The 21,301-nt window shown below is 43.5% G+C and overlaps 1 protein-coding gene across 2 annotated transcripts in view; it reads right to left on the minus strand.

Moving 5' to 3' along the window:
- The window catches only part of Nell1 (neural EGFL like 1), a 793,214-nt gene that overhangs the window by 160,622 nt on the left and 611,291 nt on the right, over positions 1-21,301 (minus strand). For both annotated transcript variants that reach the window (XM_075952299.1, XM_075952298.1), the window contains exon 15: positions 8,264-8,359. In XM_075952299.1, coding sequence (XP_075808414.1) covers positions 8,264-8,359 — 96 coding nt within the window. The remainder of the gene's footprint in view (positions 1-8,263; positions 8,360-21,301) is intronic.

Here is a 21,301-nt window from a genome sequence, read left to right on the forward strand (position 1 = left end):
GGGAAGAAGACAATGTCCTTACCTTTAGCTTTCATGATTTTCAAAAATGCTTTATATAAAAGTTGACCGAGCTGTAACTTTCCAACTAAAAACAAGTTTAGTTACTCAGTGGACTATAAAAGGAGATCTGGCGTGTTATTAATTACATTAAGCTTCAACTATGTGGAGAAATAAAGAATAGTTACACGGATTCAGCGGAGGAATGGGAGCTGGGGACCTAGCTCAGTTGGCACAGTGCTTCCCTGGCATACTTGAAGCCATAGGTTCAATCCTCAGCACAGTATGAACTAGGCATGAGGACACATACCTGTCACTCAAACCTCCTGAAGCAGGGAAAGCAGGGGAATCAGAAGTTCAAGGTCATCCTCAGCTATGCTGAGTGTTGGGGCGGGGGGGGCAGTCTGAAGTAAAGTCCATAAGATGCTGACTTGAAATCAATAAATCCATCGAGTGATTTGCTTAGATTTTGTGTGACTTGTGCATTTTGTAAATGTCAATAAAATTTTCCAAATTTTTATTAAATTTCCTTATCCGCTTTTTTGCTTCTTTTTGCACCTAGGATTATTTTATAGCTTGATAAGAAATATAACATTTATCAACCATTTGCTAGGTCAAAACTCTAATAGTTGTAAAAACTGAGAAGAGAGAAATGATAGTGTTTGAGCAGATAAAATATAGTTTCCAAGAATACTTTTAGTACAGACAAGTAGAGCTTAAAATGACAGAAACTTCATATTACGCTATAGGTGTGCACCCCAGACCCATTTGTGTGATCTCCAACATGTCATCTGACCCCTTTAAACCTCAATATCCTCATCTAAGCAAGAATGATAACAGGAACCCTCTTCCTGCCATTTAAGACCTTAAACAATGGCTCGCACACAGCCACCTTCAGAATAACGACAGGTGATCAGCCATAGAATAAGAACTAGGAAGATGTTTGCTGTCTAGACCACCAGCACATGGGAGGTAACTACTGATGGGTGGACGTGACTTTGATGTCACGAGATTATGCTTACTTTGTATAAAAGAAGTCTTCATGACCTATAAATTTGTTCATTCTATAAATATTTCCTGAATGAGAACCAAGCTACAGGCACTGTTTTGAGAGCCCACAGCAGACATTGTCAGCGCACAAGGAGGGAAGAGGCAAGGGCAAGCTAGGTAAGTGAGACACTCTGCTGGGTCAGACAGTGTAAGTCAGGAATACAGGTGGTAGAGTCTGGGGCAGAAGGCAGCATGAGGGTTTAGGTCAGCGGTGGGCAAGCTCTCTAAATGCCCGGGTTTGGGAGAAAAGACTCTTGCTCATGAGCTGCTGCAATGGTTTTGACGTTTACTACATGAAAGCAGGAACTGGAGAATTTGGAACGGAAGAATGAGGAGGTCAGATGCATATTTTAACAATGACTCAACATGTCCCGTGTTAGTCTCTAAGTATATTTGACAGTGAAAGGATGGGGTTATATTTTTCTCACCATGACCTTGATGAGAAGTAGCCATAACATTGCTCCCAAAGACCTTAGAGGAGAACGCCATATGAAATTTGGAGTTTGTCTGGTGTTAGGGTTTCTAGTTCTATGACGAAACACCATATACAAAAGCAGCTTCAGGAACAAACAGTTTATGTTGTTTATACTTACATATCATAGCTTATCATGGGAGGAAGTTGGGGCAAGAATTCAAGCAAGGCAGGAACCTGGAGCAGGAGCACGGCTTACTGGCTTGCTCTCCATGGCTTACTCAGCCTGCTTTCTTACAGCTCCCAGGACCACCAGCCCAGGAGTGTTCCCTCTTGCCCCATCAATCACTAATTCAGAAAATACCCTATAGGCCTGTCTAAACCTACCGCAACTTATGGAAGCATTTTCTCTCCGATGGTGTTAAGTTGATGTAAAACCACCAAGCACAGACTGTATGTGAATTTCAAGAGCTCGGCTAGGTGGCTTATGTGGACAATGAGAAAGATAAACAAATGAATCTAGTACTTCAGCACAGACAACATGAAAGGCCTAGGAAGAATGCGATAAAATACACTTTTTTAATTATCAAGGACTTTCAATTACCAGGCGTTCCTATTACTGGATATTCCATACACCCTTGATAAATATTTAAGTCTGTGTATGTTATAGGCAGAGGGAACAATTACAAAGGAAAAACTCAGAGATCTGAAAATACACAGTGCAATTTAGAGGCTGGGAGTAGCTTAAGATGAGCTAAAATCTGAGACTTAAGAGGAGGAGGAGATACAGCTAGAGAGAGTGGCAGAGGTCTAATCACACGGGTACCACACTGTAGAATTGGACATGTATCTTTTAAGGACTGGGGGACAGGAAAGATTTTCTTAGCAAGGTATCATCTAATACAATAATCTTCCAGATCTCGCCTCATGGACACCATCTACTTGGTTAAAATTGCAGTTGCCTATAGATAATTTTGAGGTCTCTGTTAAAGCAGAGACTGTGATAAAACCTCATCACCTCATAGCGTCAGGAACTACTTACCATTAAAGGAGGAGGAAGGCACAGTTCGTGTTCTTTGATCCATCCTACTTTGGACCAAATGGACACTTTTCAGATAGCTGCATTTCCGATCAACAAACACGATTAGGATTAAGGGATGCAAGTCCTGCCTTACATTCCTTCTCGATCTGCTTGGGGCTTCAATTAGTCTTTTCCCGCATGATCTATAGTGCGGTTCATATTCTTAGACAAGAAGAATTATGAGCATGTGCTGAGGTAAGCTTGTAATTCTGGGCTCCTGTTGGTCACGGGGTCACAGGAAGCTGCCTCGCTTTCTGTTTAGCCAGTACCCTTCACGTTACAGCGGTGTTTGCATTTTCCAGAACACAGGCTTAAAAATGAGACTCTGAAGCAAACTCTTGACTTTCACAGTTCAGTAGCGTGGGCTTGCCTGGTGGGAGGCAAGAGCTGTCTGCCACCTAAACAGCTATTATTTTCCGCATTGCAGCCTAGACAGGGTAATTCCTAATAGCCTTCATTTATTTTATGATGAATGTCAATCTGTTAAAATGATTGGCTCCTTTCTGAACAGCAAAGGCGCTAACAGCTTTACAGATATGAACGCTGGCACTGCTCACAGAAACAGGCCAACTTCTTCTAATCTCCCAATGGCATCCTCCATCCTCATCCTCATCACAACCCACTCTGTTTAAGGCAAGCGCTGCCTAGTTAGGATCTATGGAGTGTTGTTGACGCGACCTTATTTAGTTATCAAAATTCATTTAATGTCATTATAATAATATACTAATTTGGATTTTTTCCATGTTAGTATTCTGTACATAATAATAGTTTTAAGAACTTTCAGATAACAAAGTTGAGTTCCAAGTCGCATTTACAACACAAGTCACCTGCTCAGGCTGTGTTAATCAGCCCCTACCTTCTGGCTCTCTGAACCCAAGCCCCAAAATCCAGCTGGAGGCACTCATGATGCCGGGGCAAGGAATGTGGGGTGGGATGGGGTGGAGAACTTCCTTAGAGGAAGGCTATTTGCGAAAAATCTCACTCTCAGAAAGAGAACTTCCCTCCTAAACTCACTCGGGATGGGGTTAAGGGGAGGAAACTTCAAGAACACCCAGGAGCATCCTTCAGGTGACAGGGTACTTTGCAGCTGGTACCAGCTGACAGCTGGTTCTGAACCCGTCCCAACACATGATAGAACAAAGGGAAATTAAAACCTGGAATGCAGGCCCCTGCACTTGAGCTAAGCTTGGGGTGAGGGTCAGGTTTCTGCTTTGAAAACCATCCCAATCACCTGTCAGTTTGGCAGGGCACCAAGCCCTTAAGGGGCAGAGAACTTCCAAAGGATTGTCCTTTCAAGGATCCAAGTGGGAAACTCCTTAAGATCCAAGGTCCACACGAAAGCCCTAACAACTTCACGTGATCTTAATCCAAAACAAATCTCCATCTATTTAATGTTGCCTCTATGGTCCTGGGGGTCATCTACTGACCCATGGAGAGATTTTCAGGCCCTACATTTATGAAGAAAACCAATACCTTTCTATCCTCTCCACCCCTACTGCCGCCAATTCCCAATGGCTCCTCAACAAGGGGGTGGGACTTCACAAATGCCCACCCCCATCTACGCTGGGCTTCTGGCTGACTTGATCCTGTTTAAGTCTTGTGCACACCATTGCTGTGAGTCTACATAACTGGGCTGTGATGTCCGGAAATGCCATTCTGCTACAGGCGCTTGCTCCCTGTGGCAGCTTCCAAGGGAACCCATGGTTGTGTGGGAAAAGGGTAGCGTAGCTGTCCTAGTTAGAGCTGCTCCTCCACGGTCTCTTGTTCTCAGTATGTTGACTACTCACAGACCCCAGTTTTAAGAACCAACTACCACATGTGCTGCTTTCTGTGAGCGTGTTCACCAATGCCGAAAGAAACACCTCTGATGGGGCTAAAGCGAAGACATCTGGGAGCAGCTTAATAATATGTTCATTTAGCAGAAGAGCAGAACCTCATACTACCATGCTCTCATTCGATATAATCTCCCTCTTAACAGGAACCTAGATCATGCTAAAGGCACGGAGAAGATGCACCCAAAGGGTGAATTTAAAACTGACACGGAATGTCCAGGAATCAACAAGAACAATGCTTGTCTACCGTGAGAGGCTATGGAAACCGAAAGCTTAACACACCCACATCAACAGAAACAAGTGCACAGTTGTTGATCTTTGTATTAAACAGAAGCCGGGTCTGTGATTTCAGTCCACTACAGACATCATTTTATTTAAAAGAACAACTTCAACCACCTAAGTAAGTGCCCTTGAATTTTGAAAAGCTAAATATCATAAGCACTGAAGTAGAGGAAGTAGAGGAGCCAGGGGAACCTGTGTAAGTGGCTCAAATCAGGCCATTTAGTCTTACAACAGAGCAAACAGGAGATTTAGGGTAATTGAGCCACAGGCACTCACAGCGTACCTGCATGTTGCCACAGGCTCTCAAAAAAGCAGGACTTTTCAGTGGCCAATTGTTGAAATATGAGCAGCTGGGCTGCGTTCCCGGCACCCGGCCACCCACATGGCTAGCTCTAGCTTATGCCCCAAAATAATTACATGGAAACTGTATTCTTTTAAACACCGCTTGGCCCATTATATCTAGCCTTTTCTCGGCTAACTCTCGCATCTGGACTAGCCCATTTCTTATAATCTGTGTAGCCCACGAGCTGGCTTACCAGGAAAGATCTTAACCTGCGTCTGTCTGGAGTGGGAGAATCTTGGCGACTCACTGACTCAGCTTCTTTCTCCCAGCATTCTGTTCTGTTTATTCCTCCCACCTATGTTTTAACCTATGAGGGCCAAGCAGTTTCTTTATTGCTTAACCAATGAAATCAACAGATTGATATATATCACTCCCCCATCAGCCAATAGACTTGATACTCATAAGCTAATGGTCAACACCATACAGCAGTTCAGCCCAGACAGGACACAGACTTGCAGTGGTCACCATACAACTCACCTAGATCCCTTGTGCACAACTGTTTGGGAAAATGTCTTTGATCCTTTCTATGAAGAATCCCGTAGAACACTGGCCAGTATTAAACAGATGAATGTGTTTGAAGCACCACACAGAAGATTCTTACATCAGTAGGTATTCATGTGAGGTGTTGTAAGAATTCAAGCATGTGCAGTTGCTGATTGTAACTTTTTATCTAGAGGGCAAGGACTTGCCTAGAAACGTTTCCTTTCTGCTTCTGGACTCTGTTGCCCTCTGGACCTATGCTTGGTTGTACTGCACATTAAAGGCCGAAGAAGAAGAGTGCCTCAAACACTCACTGAGAGGAAAACGGGACAAAGGAGAGATCGATGTGGCAAGAGAATCCACAGTCACTTCCCTGGGCAGCCACGGGCCTTTGGCCCTACTGTGTAGCAATGCCCCCTCAGGTTGGCAATCTTAATAGATGCTGTCAATATTATGATTAAATACTGTAGCACCCAGAGCTATTCAGTGAAAATGCAGATTTGTGGAACCATTCCTCATCTTCCAATTCCCTTCGTCTGGGGAAATAATACTTTTAGCTTCTTCCTAGCAAGTTCGTCCTTGTCAGTGAATGCATTGCGATCACGCTTGCTCTTCATTGCCTTCTCTCATTCCCATGTCTTCCCCTGTTCACACTGCCTCCTCCCAACTATCACCACCCTAATCTTGTCTGTGGTCGTATGTGCACAAGGCTGGAGCAGGTAACCACAGCCTCAGTATGCTCATGACTGCAGCAGCCTGCAGCATCCTATAATTTATAGGTTTTCCTGTCCTTTCTATGTCCACATCTCCTTAATGCTGTATCCTAGACAAACTATCTCTATTTTAACAAGAGTACCACTCATTGGCCCTTGAGAAGCACAGGCTATAGGATGAAGCAAAGTGAAAATTTCTTCTAGTTTGGGCTAAGGCAAAAGTTATTGACCCCAGATCAGTTTTAAATTATCATCTAAATAAATGGGAATAAAAATATGTATGTCATGCTGGGCAAGGTAGCAATCACCTTTAATTCAAGCAATCAGAAGGCAGAAGCAAGTGGATCACTGTGAGTTCAAGGCCAGCCTGGTCTACATTGTGAGTTCTAGACCAGTGAAGCTTATATAACAAGACTCTGTGAAGAAAAAAAAAGAAAAAAACTTTACACATCCCTTTAATGTTTTTTTCTAAAATATGAAAACACCCACTGGAAAAGAGTAACACATAATTAGTGTGTGGAGATGGGCCCTCCATTAGTAGTGATATTCGTAAGTTCCGTGATGAACACCACTATTTTGTGCCCTGCTAGCGCCCATAGATTCTGTTTAAGGATACAGAGAGGTTCTAGATAAAACATAAGAATCTTTTCATTCCTTTTTTTTCCTTTAAAAAGCTAATTAAAATCAAATGTATTGCTAGAGCTGCTACCCTTAAGTTCCCTTGCGTTGAACAATAATTCTTAAGCTCCCCAAGGCAAGTCTCTCGTGACGCTTGGACAATCTGGCACTTGAAACCAAGACAAGCTGGTTAATTAATATTATTTAACAAAAATTATTTGGTTTTTCTGACAAGATCACAATCTGTGGAAACAACTGATTTCCTTACTGAATATCTAATGGAGTTAAATATGGACGTATTTTCAAATGGTTAATACACAAATGTCCAAAATAGACAGTGAAAGGTAACACATTGGACAGCGTGGAGGAAAGTAATTATTTCTGTTTGTTTCTCTGAGACAGAGTTTTACTGTATATCACTGGATGGACTGCAGGTCTCTATGTAAGCCAGGTTGGCGTCCAACTCACAGAGATCTATCTACCTCTGGCCCCGGTACAGGAATTAAACATGTGTGCCACCATAGCCAGCAAATGGCCACATTTTAAAATTCCATGATATAAATTCAGAAGCTTTTTAAGAACAAGAAAATGAAAGAATATCTTTTCTTAATTCCAGCACCAGGCAAGGACATTTGCTCCTCTCTGACTAACGAGACTACTTACAGCATCAAGCTCATCTACCCTACCTGTGACTAGAGAGGTGTCAGGCGTGATACCCAGACTGAGGGAAGCACAATGCGTGAGCGCAGCTCAGCAAAAGCATGGTAAACGAAACCTCAGTGTTTACTTGTGTGTACTCTGACACCCTCGCTAACAGGTTTGCATGCATGAGCGCAAACTGCCAATCTCTCATGTGCACAGGTAGGGCATTCCCAATCACCAGGTGGCCTAGGCTTCACGAAACAGTACCACGTGTAAATGGCACATTTAGTGCAAACAGAAAGGTGCATATAGAGGAAGCATACTGATATTAACTGCCTTATATTATTGAGTTCATAAATGATAATATCCCCGATAAACCAATAATGGGCTAAAATCCCAAGCACACCCATAACCCTGCTGCTGCAATTATCTCCATGGACAGAGCAGATTGCTATCGCTCCAGCAGCTTGGGAACCACTACCGGTCTGATGACGAGTAGGGCAGGTCAGTGCCTTATCTCTAATTAGCCCCAAATAAAAACACACAGAGAAAATTGCAGCAGAGAAAAGACCTGACCTTGCTAAGCTAGATGCACTGGATGGAGGGAGGTGAGACCCCATATTTAGAAAGATGAAGGCCATTATGTTCTCGGGTCGTCAAAAGAGACCAGCTTTGCAAACGCTAAGCCCACCATCAAAACACAAAGCGTTGTCGTCTCCCACAGACCTCCGAGGGAGATGGCTGCCACTCACTCGCTCTGAGTTGCCTTCCCACCCACCCACACACCTGAGAAGCATGTCAGAGTGACCTTACCTTTCTCGCAGTGGTTTCCTGTGAATCCGGAAGGACAGACGCACTTGTTAGGAGCCACGCAGGTACCGCCGTATCTGCAGCCCTCCTCGCAGAAGGCTGTGATGGAAACAGAGACTTGTTTAGGTAACGTAGGCTGGTGCTCACAAACGATTCCTTACACACGCTGCCCCGGGGAACTCACCTCGGCACGGACATATTCAGAGTTTTCCATACACGTGAACAAATAAATATAGCAATACGTTTCCCACGGCTTTATGTCAAATCAGTTGAAATAATAGACGGAAGGTGTTACATTTGGGCTTGGCGTGCGCTAAATGAGAGCTGGTACCGACAGAGGTTTCTGCCGCCACCTTTATTGATTTATCTGAAATCACCTGAGATGAATAGGTCAAAAGGGAAAGGTGGGGTTGTGGGCAAAGACTTTTCAATTCTCATTGCCTTAGAAATTATTTTTCCCAATAAATATCATTTATACTGTCTTTCATGACAATATATATTTTAATTATTCAAAAAATTTGGCACTTGATAACACTTTTTATAAAGCAATAAATATAATGAATTTTTTACTCTGGAATATTTATGTTGGCTCCAGTATTTTGCCTCCCATAAATAATACACCATCCTCACAGCTAAAGTATTTAGCCCCCTCTCAAAAAAATTACCTTTAAGGGAAGGTATCTGAATGTGAAATGCCCCTTGAAAGGGTGTGGCCTTAACTTCCACATATGCTAAATCTATAAGGCTATCCCACCCCACCTGAGCTCCTTAATATTGACTGTCAATGTGATACAACATAGACTCGCTTATGAAGAGAAAACTAATGAAGAATCTTTCATAGCAGGTGACCCTACAGGCTTGTCTTCAGGGTATTAGATTAATTGATATGAAGTGATCCAGAACACTATCGGCGGCAGCATCCCCAAAGTAGGGGATCCTGAAGAGTACAACAGAAGAGAAAGCTAGCTGAGCCCAAGCAAGCAGGCAAGGGCCCATGAATTTAATCTCTCTCTATTCTTCTGTAGATGGGAAAAGCTTTTTTAAGCTCCTTGCCTTGACTTTTGAACGTAATGAAGTCTGACTTGGGATCGCGAGTCCTTTCCCAATTTACATTGTTTTTTGTCAGGGGGTTTTCTCACAGAAATAGAAATAAAACTCAGACTCCACCCCTAGGGCTTTCCAGCTGAGGGGGTTCCCTGTTACACACCCACAGCAAGGCAGCACTCACAACTGTTCCTTTATACACAGCTACCAACCCCCTTCCCAACCACCCCAGCATCAGACCCTCAAGGACACTAGCTAAGCTGTTGTTGGCTCCTCACCGTGCCCTATAATCTCAGGATCCACCCCACAGCGGTTACTGAAGATACTAGCTCGATAGCTTATTCTCCATTTTGCAGGTTGCTCTGCTAGGAAAGCTCCTATGCCGGTAATTCTGCATCACTCCCATTCAGGATAACCCACCGAAAAGTGTTCTAACAAAACATGCAAGTTGCTGACGAATGAAGCCATTGGAATTCGCTATTAGTGAAGCTGATTGAAATCATTAAGGCTGAGTTCCTTGTATTCATATGAGAACTGGGTGAGCAACAGTTTTAAATTTTAATTGCAGTAAGAAAATGTCACCCTGGAAAAAAATGTCCTGGCTGTCTGTTGCCATCCTCACATAATTAATATGAGTCTAGCTATAAAAAGCCACAGGGTGTGTTTGGAATGCTGCGAACCAAAGGCGTAGAACTTATCACAGTGTTGCCGGTTTTCCACATCATTTACTATCTCTCGGGGAAACTCATATTCTACAGATTCAGCAATTAATTGTAACTTGCTCTCTGTGCTGGAGGAGACTGCAGACCTTGGAATTGGAGGACTACTTCCTCCTCCCAGCACACTGGCATTCTGGCACAAAAACAACAGCAACAGCGGAAGAAGTCTAGGCAAAGTCCCCTTTGGCGTGTTCACCAAGAAACATACGTGCATCTTGAGAAATCCCACCGTGATTTTGCGCTCTTGTGTGTGGCATTTTCCGTGAGATATCTGAAGCATGCCTTGCATCACGGTAATGTAACTAAGTGTTTCGGCCAAGTGAGAGTGGCAGAGGGCAGCAGATGAGAGGGGACATCAGGGGACGGCGGAAGACCGCAGGGCTGGAAGGAGAAAGTTCAGCGTGACTTTCCATACTGTACGGAGACAAGTCAACGGTTTCCATACATGTCAACGGGGCCCTGAAGACCGTGTGAAAAGACTTACTGGGCTCCTATATAAAAGCAATACTGTGAGAACTTGTGAGACATTGGTGACTCTGCGGGCTCCACGGTTACGTCATGTGTAACAGGCTCCATGATGATGGTGAAGTGAGTTTGCATTGTAAAGAACTTTACATACACCATGCTCTGTGTTCTGCTGTGTAAAGACAATTGGTAACAGCCCCATGGTGACCATGAAGTACAGACTGGGGACAAGACATTAAAAACCTTCCTGGGAGCTGCAGAGATGGCTCTGCATTCCCAGGAGATCCAAGTGCAGCTTCCAGCACACATAGTTGCTCACAACCGGGGGAAGCTGGCACCCACTTCTGTCCTCTGCATGTACTACATACACATGGTGCACAGACACACACGCAAAGAAATCACTCCTATACATAGAATAAAATATTAAAAATTTGAAAGACCTTGAAAACAAGCCAATTCTACAAGAAGATCTACCAACATGTTTTATTGATACCAACATGGAAGTATCTTATAGTTGTTATTATTTTGATATAAAATGCTCAAAATGAGGTTCAGAAACCACAAGCACATTGGCACTGGCTCAAGCAAACACGTTTACCTACAACCCCGCCTCCTTTCATTTGTGACAGTGGAAGTTCACCTACAATCCCAGGCTCAGAAAAGCAGGTGTATTCTTTCTTAAATAGTTCAAAAATATTTAAGAAAGTTGATTAAAATTCAAGCACAAAATATAACTGGATAACATAATAACAAGTTTACTTAATTACTCAATCCATCCCCCTACTTGGTAATCCTTATATTTTGTTTATGTCTGCTTACACCTCTCATAGATCTAGGCAAATAGCAATTTTAAATGGAATTTATCTAGAATAAGGAAGAAAATAATTTCTCTCTTCATCATTAGATAAAAATGGGAAAGTAACTAAGACAAAACTAAGTAAAGAAAGACTTAGTTTTTTTCTTTAAAAAAGAATCAAGATCAACACAAATTTTCTTTAAAAAAGAATTTCTTTAAAAAAGAATCAAGATCAACACAAATTTTCTTGCTGTAATTTATAAAATGTCAAAAAGAAACTGTTGTGTTCTAGTTTAAACATGGTGGGTGATTACTGACGTCCTGATAGGCTTTCCCCCCTTTATCCATATATCTTTACTTGTAAGTATTCATGTCAAAGAGTCATTGCTGGTTTGAGGTCTCTGGTTTCTGCTGCACTATCCATGCTGGGCCCGCACTGGGACTCCTTTGGGATGTCCTGGTGGAGATCCTGCAGCTTTGGGTCTGAAGGACTAGGCCTGGGTAGTCACAGGGTTGGTCAGCCCTCCAGCTCTCCCCGTCCTCACCACCAGGGTGAGCTCTTCTACATTTCCCTGGCTAGTTCACCCCTGCAGCAATGAGCAGGGGGCGGAGCTAGTTCTCCTGCTGCCATGTCCTAGGTCAGTTCTTCCACACCTACAAGGTCAGCTCTACTGGGTTGTCCAGGCGTGGCATAGGTGCCATTCTACGGAATGTTACAGCTGATGAGGGTCACGGACAGCTCTCCTGCTCTATGACTTCAGGGCTAGCTTTCCCGTCTGACTCAGGCACTGATGGGTGTGTGTGTGTGGGGGGGGTATCTCTCCCCTGCACTTGCCACCCGAGACAGATGAACAATGGGAGCAGCTCTCTCATGCACACAACTTTGGGATCAACTCCCCCAGCCCTCCGCCAACAGGATTGATGCTATTGTGCTGCCCAGGCAAGGGGCAGAGCCTACTTTTCTGAATGTTGCAGCTGGTGGCAGACAGAGGCAGTCTATGGTCATCCTACCTTAGACTTAAGATCTGTGTAACCGTTGGCAAAATATTTCAACTCTTTGTACTTCAATCACAAGGCACTGGTAGCTAGTAGTGACGTTGCCTGTTGAACCACTAATTTCAACCACTCAGCACAATGAATGGAGAACGTGATGCCCTCACACCCAAAGGTTAGTCCTGATTTTATCATCAGGATTCTCCTGGGCCAGACAACAGTGATATTTTGAGCCACTTTCTTTTCAAGACTCTAGCAATGCAGTGCTGAGTAAGCCAAGAAAGATCCCTGTGCAGTCAAGACAGAGCCGGAGCTCCAATCTTTCCCGACTCAGTGACCTCAGGGAACCATGAAGAGTCACAGACCTGGGGTCTTAACTCCCTGACAAACTCCGAGAAATTCAGTGACATGGGTTTGGGATTTAATAAGCCACTTATTTGTCAACCACTATCCAGAATCAGAAGCAAGACATAGACAGATTAAAGAAAGACAACAAGGTTACAGGCTTCGATCTGTTATTTTGGTGCATTCGTTATTAACTTACTGCCCTGAAGGGGGTGCCTGATCAGATCAACTCTAAGACGGCATGCGTCTGATTTTGAGAGAGCTCTTTATATTTGCAAGGAAAACAAAATCAGAAACCTCTGGGTGAGATTTAATCTACAGAAAGAACGCATGCTTGTGCTGAAAACAATTTTGGCACGTGAGATCAACAGAGCTGCTCACGGGAACCAGGTGTTACATCCAATAACCACGGCAGACACTAATAAAAAGTAATAGCCCCGCACACATCGAACACGTCTCCTGGTCCTCTTCAAGTTTTACTGGCATACACTTCTTAGCTCCTAGATCATCCTAATGCCCTGGCAAGTGAGCATCCTTCCTTGGGTTGGTTTCTGACCCCTCTACCTGTTTCTCTTGGTCCAGCCTGGGGGAAAAGACACACGTAAGGATGACATTTGTCTGATGAAAGAAGTAGATAGAAGCACCTAATTACTATAGGAGGGCAAAGCCACCATCCCTAGGCTAATCTGGGACATTTGCAAGGTATCGGTTACACTGTTACACACTATTAGTTAATTGATAATAAACAAAAGTCGGCTTCCATGGTATGTATCAAAAGCTTGAAGTGGGGTGAGCTGAAATAATCCAGGCCACCTGCACAGTACCATGTCCACTCCTCTCCGGGGTGCTGGTGGGCTGAGCATCACATCAGCTTCACTTTGCTCTTGATATCAGACATAAATCTCAGCCATAAACTCCCATTATCCAACGCAGTTCTGCCAACAATGAAGGGAATGGCATGTTTCATTTTTGCTTAGTTCTTGGTCTTTTTCAGAATATGTGATTTGTCAAAGAACCCTGCAAGTACTTTGGGTTGTTAAGGTGGGGTAGGGACAGTATTCTACTGTGTCCTGGGATGTCACCACTCACCATACAAGGCACAGGGCAGCCCTGTACAAGGAAGAATGGCTCAGCCTGAAATGTCAGTAATCATGAGATGGAAAAACTTTTACTTCAAGTTACTCGATATATATATATATATATGTATATATATATATATATATGTATATTGTGTAATATATATTATATATATATTTATTAAATAACTCTGGCACCAAAGTCTTATTATTATTTTTTTATACATTTGTATTTATTTATTTTATTTTATTTTTTTAAATTTTTTTTATTAATTTATTTATTTATTTATTAAAGATTTCTGTCTCTTCCCCGCCACCGCCTCCCATTTCCCTCCCCCTCCCCCAATTAAGTCTCCCCCCAGCCCGAAAAGCAATCAGGGTTCCCTGTCCTGTGGGAAGTCCAAGGAACCCCCACCTCCATCCAGGTCTAGTAAGTTGAGCATCCAAACTGCCTAGGCTCCCACAAAGCCAGTGCGTGCAGTAGGATCAGAAACCCATTGCCATTGTTCTTGAGTTCTCAGTAGTCCTCATTGTCCGCTATGTTCAGAGAGTCCGGATTTATCCCAGGCTTTTCCAGACCCAGGCCAGCTGGCCTTGGTGAGTTCCCAATAGAACATCCCCATTGTCTCAGTGTGTGGGTGCACCCCTCGTGGTCCTGAGTTCCATGCTCGTGCTCTCTCTCCTTCTGCTCCTGATTTGGACCTTGAGAAAGTCTTATTATTTTTATCCAGCCTCTGTGTCTTCCATTTTTCTCTCCTCGACCATCCCATCAAACAAATTAAAAACATGGAGATAAATTAGATAAAAATCATTCAGAACACCAACTATGATACACGAAACCTGCAAATGTCTTCAGCTCCCGCTCGCTGCCATTTGAGTCTTGAAGTCAATGTGTACTGTTTATTTTATTAATTATCCACTTTAAAAGTCGCCATCAAGTGACAGTTCCTGGCGACTGTGGGGAGGGTGTGTCTCTAAAGGTTGGCAGGCTCCCACGGTCCACACATGCTCATGCAGTCAGTCCGCCCTGCACGAGCAGTGGGTCAGGTCACAGGCATGAAACCAACATGGAATTAGGAGGGCAACTTGGCAAACATGTGAGTTTCAGTGGATGAGCGATGAGGGAGGAGAGACAGGGAAACGGGGAATTAAAATGACTAAAATCAATTATCTACATATATGAAATAAAGAATAAAGTAATACACAAATAAAACTTAAAACATCATACTTTTAAGGAGATTTCTGGTCCTTTTAATTATGTGTGTATGTTTCTATGTGGTGTGTGCATATGAGTATAGTTGGCTGGAGGCGCCAAGAGAGGCCATCAGTTCTGCTGGAGCTGGAGCTACCGTGAGCCATCCAATGTGGGTGCTGAGAACAAAACTCGGGTCTGAAAAAGAGCAATGTGTGCTCTTAATGGCTAGGCCATCTCTCCAGCTCCGGCCTCACATACAGTATTTTTGAAAGAAAAGCAAATCACCTTCAACAAGATCAATTTTAATAGCAAGAGCTCCACAGAAGCATCTACCTTCCTCTTCAATACAAAATGTTGTTCTTAGGAAGTTTGTTATATGACAGACACTGTAGTAAGGCCTTGTGTGCAGGATTCCATTTCCTGATTACAGCATATGGTGCACCCAGCCATGGCAGACACTTCTCAGATGAAAATGCTGGCTTGGACCTAAGCAAGGGTTCAGGGGTCATAGTTCTACTGAGTGGCATCCTAGATTTGGAGGGGAGAGTTCTCACATCTCCAGACTATGTCCATGAGGGCCCTGCAGCCTCCAGTGTGCAGACAATAAACTAGGTACTGCGTATCTACTCCTAGTCAGGAGCATTGCCCCTTTCCAGAGACGCCCACCCGATAGCAGCAGACAGTGACATCATAAAAGGAGATAGAAACCTATGGTAGTAGTGAGAACAGTTGGGGGACACAAGGACACCATGATTAATTATGCCAAGTGGACTGGAGAAAAGATTCCCAACAGAGCTGCCATCTCAGTCAGGCCTGGAAGAGTCAGGAAGGTTCAGGAAATGGGACCTTTCTGGTCAAGGCTTTTCATGAAGGAAGGTCCTGAAGAGAAGAAACGAGGTGAGAGACTCAATGGTGAACAAGAAAGTAGGGAGCGGCAAGGCGAGCAAGGACCTCAGAGCCTGTGAACCAGCCATCACCCTTGTCTTGAAAATCCATCTGTTTCTCAGCCGTGCTTCCGTGGCTCTGTCCATTAGATGGTTTTGAGACTATGCTTTATTAACACTGCACCAGGATAAAATGGTAAGAAATGCCCTGAGTTTTTATTAATTGTGCTTCATCCAATCTCTTTAATCCCTTGCAGAAGCATAGATCATCCAAAGTAATTGACTTCTGCTTGTCTTCCTCACAAGGTGTCCATGGTTACAAAGAAAGGGTTTAAGATGCCTATTGCCATTCCACCATTCCAATTTAATGAAGAATTTGGGTGCTGGCTTTTCCCTAAGAGAGAACAGGGGGGAAAAAACTACATTTGAACAGTTTCATGGGTTTAAAATTCTCCCAACTGTACAGACAGATGATCATATGAAAGAAAGAGCAGATGGGCCTGGAGGCCCAGGCTTGCAATGCCAGCTACACGGGACAGTGAGGCAGTAGGGACACATATTCTTGAGGCACAGACTGAGCTCAAGGCTGTCTCTGCTAGAGTTTCATCGCTGTGAAGAGACACCATGTCCATGGTAACTCTTATAAAGGAAAACATCTAATTGGGGGCTGGTTCACAGTTTCAGAAGTTTCATCCATTATTTTCAAGGTGACGTCCACACAGACATGGTGCTGGAGGAGCTAAGAGTTCTACATCTGGATGGGCAGGCAGCAAGAAGTGAATGTCACACTAGACCTGGCTTGAGCATTTGAGATCTCAAAGCCTAGTGATGCAAGTCCTCCAAAAAGAAGCGCCCCCTACTCCAACAAGGCAACACCTCCTGATGGTGCCACTCCCCTGAACCTATGAGGGCCATTTTCTTGCAAACCATCGCAAAGACCAACCCAGGTGACTTAGTGAGACCTTGTTGCTAAGCAAAATGTAGAAGGGAACTGGAGAGCAAACTCATTGTGCTTGCCCAGTATGAGCACGACCCCAGGTTCATACCCCCTACAAGAGAAGAGGTTTGAAAAGGTGAGGCATATCCAGCCCTAACCTGAGATGGATCAGGTATACTGTCCAAATACCCCAGATACCTGGGAACTTTCTCTTTACAGCCTGGGACACAATCGGTGCTTGTGAGTATGATGACTCTGAAAACAGAGGTCTTCCGGTCTTGACCCTCTCTTATGTCCTCTTGACAAATTGTCTAATCATTAACTTTAACCAGGAAAAGGAGCTGCAGCTGACTGGGAACACTGGGACTTAAAGAGACAGAATAGGTAAAGTCCTTGGCGGCGTGACCACACATCTTAAGCTCTCAAGTGATGTTAAATCTTCTGAAGGACAGCAGCCCCTTTCTCTAGGTTGACTAATACCGCATTATCTAGCCATGTGCAAAGGTTATTGCATCCTGCTTTCCAAAACGGGGTGTGTGTATCCATTCAATGGTTAGGAGATCCCTCAGCTCTGAATTCAATAGCAAAGAAATTGGTGAGACATTGGGACAAAACGTGAAATGGGTAATAAAATCAACTGATGTCCATGTCTCAAAATCAAAATGCAAGAAATTAAGTCAAGAGCTGGGGCTGTAGCTCAGTGATAGAGCACTGGTCTAGCATGCGCAACACCTGGGGTTTAATACCCAGTACTGCAATTTAAAAAAATTAACTCCAAACTTTGTATGACCAATAACTAAAGTAAGAACAAATGATCTATCGGCAACAAACTTTATAAATGCAAAATAAACTTGGATGGTGAGAGCTCACGGGAACACTAAGAAACGGCAAGCTGGAAGGCTCACCCAATGGCAAGCAGTGAAGACAGAGCCAGGGTGAGCAGGTGGGGGAGGGGGCTCTTCCTGCCCTGCATTTGAGCGGCACTCATAGTAGCCACGCAGGTGACAGTCGGAGACCTGCAAAGAAATAAACCCCAGCAAAGTGTCCTGGGTAAAAGATTTTCTGCAATTTTATATAACTGCATGGAATTTGATACTAATATCTAGAATGAAATAGTAATTTGGGTGGACCAGAGGTCTTAAGTGGGCTTTTCCTATTCCCATTTTCTCTTTGTATTTCCTGAACAACTCCGCAGATTTTGTTCATGTTTCAAGATCAGCTCCCAATACAATTTTTTTTTTTTTTAAGTAAAAAGTAGTGTCTTCATTCTGTAGACGGGGAAGCTGGAGAGAGCAAAATGAGACGGTCTGCCTGAGAAAAACCTAATCATGAGGCCGAGAGTAAGAATTTGAGATTACAGGATCCTGGCCATGCACGTGATAGCCCGTGATTATGAGACGGCAGCTTTGACCAGTGGGAGACAATTGATTTTAGATATTAAAGTGAGAGTAGAGGAGAAAGACAGAGGGAAGGGAAAAGGAAAAAAAAATCCCTTCCCCATCATGACATTCCTTAGTTCAGCCCCCACATCCAATCTACAGAGAACACAACTTCTAGTAAACATCCCCCTAACAGGCTGCTTCTGTACCCTTGTGAAGTGGGGTTGGTGGGTCTTCTATAGCACTGCGTCTCTCAGAAGGAAATGGAAAGTAAAGAAAATCGGGGCCTTCTTCCTCCAGCTGTTCCGAGGACTAACGGTACCCAAAGTAATGTGTTCACTTTCAGGTGTTCAGAGGTATTAATTACTGTTGGGAAAACCATTATTATTAGTTACACATTTATACACACATGGAAATCTCTTTGGGGAGACACACTGCTGTGGGAAAAATCAAAGTAAAGGAAGCCTCAACTTACAGGGGTGTCAGGCTATCATTTATATTTTGTGAGAAAACATATTTTTATTTCAATCCCATGCTTCAGAATTTTTTTCCCAGGAATTCAAAGTTGGAATGAATAATTATGAAGTAATTCATGAAATATAAAGAAGTCTACTTATTGCAGACACTGAAAATATATTTGTTCTTTTTTCAACAGCCTTCAAGGTCAAACTCGGGGTCCTCCTAGGGGCATTTCTGATTAACACCCGCACTCACGCCACTCACAATCACCAGGCTTAAGCTGCATCCGTGCCTGGTTATTGGTCCTCCTAGAAGCTGAGCTGTTTCTCATCTATAGCACGGGCTGCCTTCATTCTTGTGCTAATGTTATTTTTGAAAGGTTTAAGCTCAAATCCCTCACAACGTACTTCTAATTTATAGAACGCAGAGAGGGAGTGAAAGAACACAGTCCACAGAATGAAGCAATCCTTAATCTGATCCAGGAGTCATGCGACCTTCCGCAGAGTAGTGACTTTCTTTGAGCCTCAGTTTCCCCAATTGGTAAATGAAGACCTCCACTCACTTCTAAGCTGTTCTGGAGGTGAAACAATGAAATAAATGCCAAGGTAGTAGAACAGGACAGATGCATCCTTCTCCCTCACACTGGTCCTTTTTATTCTCTACAAAGGGCTTCCTATAGCCTCATCCAGCCAGGCCCAGTTCCTTACAAATGCTAAGCTCGCTTTTTATACATTTCTTTAGCCCATATGGCACTGCCCGTGGAGAGACAGAGAAAAACGCTTGTGTGTTTATTTCCTGTGGGCACTATCAGGATGTTTTCCTAATGGCCGACTTTCTGCTCGGTGGGAAAGCTCCTCACAACTCAGCTCTCAGTGGAGGAAAATCTGTGTTGAGAGAGAGAGCTTTTAGACCCCTTCCTCAACCCGCTGCTTATGAAGAAGTAAGTTAGCGCAGTGTTGTGGGAAACATGTTGGCAAATCATTCAAAACAGTAAAAACAGAACTAATGTCTGATGTACCAATCCTACTGGGAAATAAAATCTGTAGGTCAAAGAGACACCTATGGCATCATTTACAATTACTGCAGCATTATTTGCTATGTCCAAGACACAGACTCAAGATAAATACTCATCAATTCAATGAACAAAGAAAACACAGGCATATTTACTCAGTGAATTATTACTCAGCCATTAAAAGAATGAAATCCTATAACTTACAGCAACATGGATGGTCCCGGAGATTATTCTACTGGATGCAACCATCCAGGAGCAGGAAGACAATATGACATGATAGCATCTCTATGTGCAGGCTGACTGAACCTGATCTAGAAGGAATCAAATGTGATTATCTGCGGCTAGGGACAGGAAGTGCATGGGAATTGAGGAAGAAATGGTACGGAGCCCATTACAGTTGGGAGGAAAAGCTCCTGCGCTACGCTGCAAAGTAGGTGAGCGTGGTCCGTGATGGACTGTCTGAACATGGCTCCAAGGGTGGTGGTCACATGAAAATGATGAAGGTCTAAGGCAAAAGACATGCTAAAGATCCTGGTTTGACCATTACATGATATACATATGAACAAAACACCTCATACATGTGTACACAATTATCAAGTGTCAGTGGGACTATAACCATTATTAACTCTGCTTTTATGTCTGTGCTGCACAGAACACGCTGTAACTGATGGATGCGCTGAGATTCCAGCAAATGTGGCAACAAAATATCCCGGGGACAGGGAAAGAGTCCAGACCGACATCACAGAGTCCGGCCAGCACCTACAAAGAGTGCGGAGGAGCATAGCTCAGTATTCCTGAGGAAATTATCTGATAGCAGTAAGGTTTCAAGAACTATGTCCTATGCCCTTCGCTGTGGGGAAGATAGGAATTAGGGACAAAGACACTTGGGCAAGAAAAATATTTTAGAAGAGAAATTAACCTACAAAAAAAAACCCAAACAAACAAAACAAAATTCTGGAAAAAAAATGGATCTGGCTGCTCCTTAAATACCACACTGATCAAGGACGGAGTCCAGTTTCTATTTCTTTGTGTGTGTGGAGGTGGGTAAGAGATGTGAGTTTATTACAAGACCCCACTGTAGGCCATTGCAATCTGTTTCCTGGAATATTACATGTATAACTAATTTAGTTTTTTTTTTTTTTAAGGAAGCATGGATCTGGCCATTCTCATTAAATGTTTCCTTTCCTTCTACATAGCCTTGGTCCTCAAATGACATCTCATTCAGTAACTGTCTTTGAAGTCATAGCACTGGCAAGCACTGCCATCAGCACTGACCATGTAAAGCTGGACAGAGTGAGTGATGGCCGTGGTCTAGAGACACTTTGCTTCCTGTGGGCAAAATATGCACAATGAAAAAATGAAGTTAAAAAACTCACAAAACTCAGATGAATGCCAGGCGGTGGTGGCGCACGCCTTTAATCCCAGCACTCGGGAGGCAGAGGCAGGCGGATCTCTGTGAGTTCGAGACCAGCCTGGTCTACAAGAGCTAGTTCCAGGACAGGCTCCAAAACCACAGAGAAACCCTGTCTCGAAAAAAAAAACAAAAAAAAAAAACTCAGATGAGCGCAGCTACCAGAAGTAACAGCAAAGCAGAGTGAAGGGAGAGGCGGCAGAGCCGTGTGTTGAGGGTGAGCATGAAAAGATGAACATTGACTTCCAAAAGCACTGAGCAGGAGGAGGGAGAGACTGCCATGCAGACGTCAGGGTGGTGGGCTTTTCAGGAACAGGGAATGATAC

Source organism: Microtus pennsylvanicus, chromosome 18 (assembly GCF_037038515.1).
Source record: "Microtus pennsylvanicus isolate mMicPen1 chromosome 18, mMicPen1.hap1, whole genome shotgun sequence".
In the NCBI taxonomy this organism is placed as follows: domain Eukaryota; kingdom Metazoa; phylum Chordata; class Mammalia; order Rodentia; family Cricetidae; genus Microtus; species Microtus pennsylvanicus.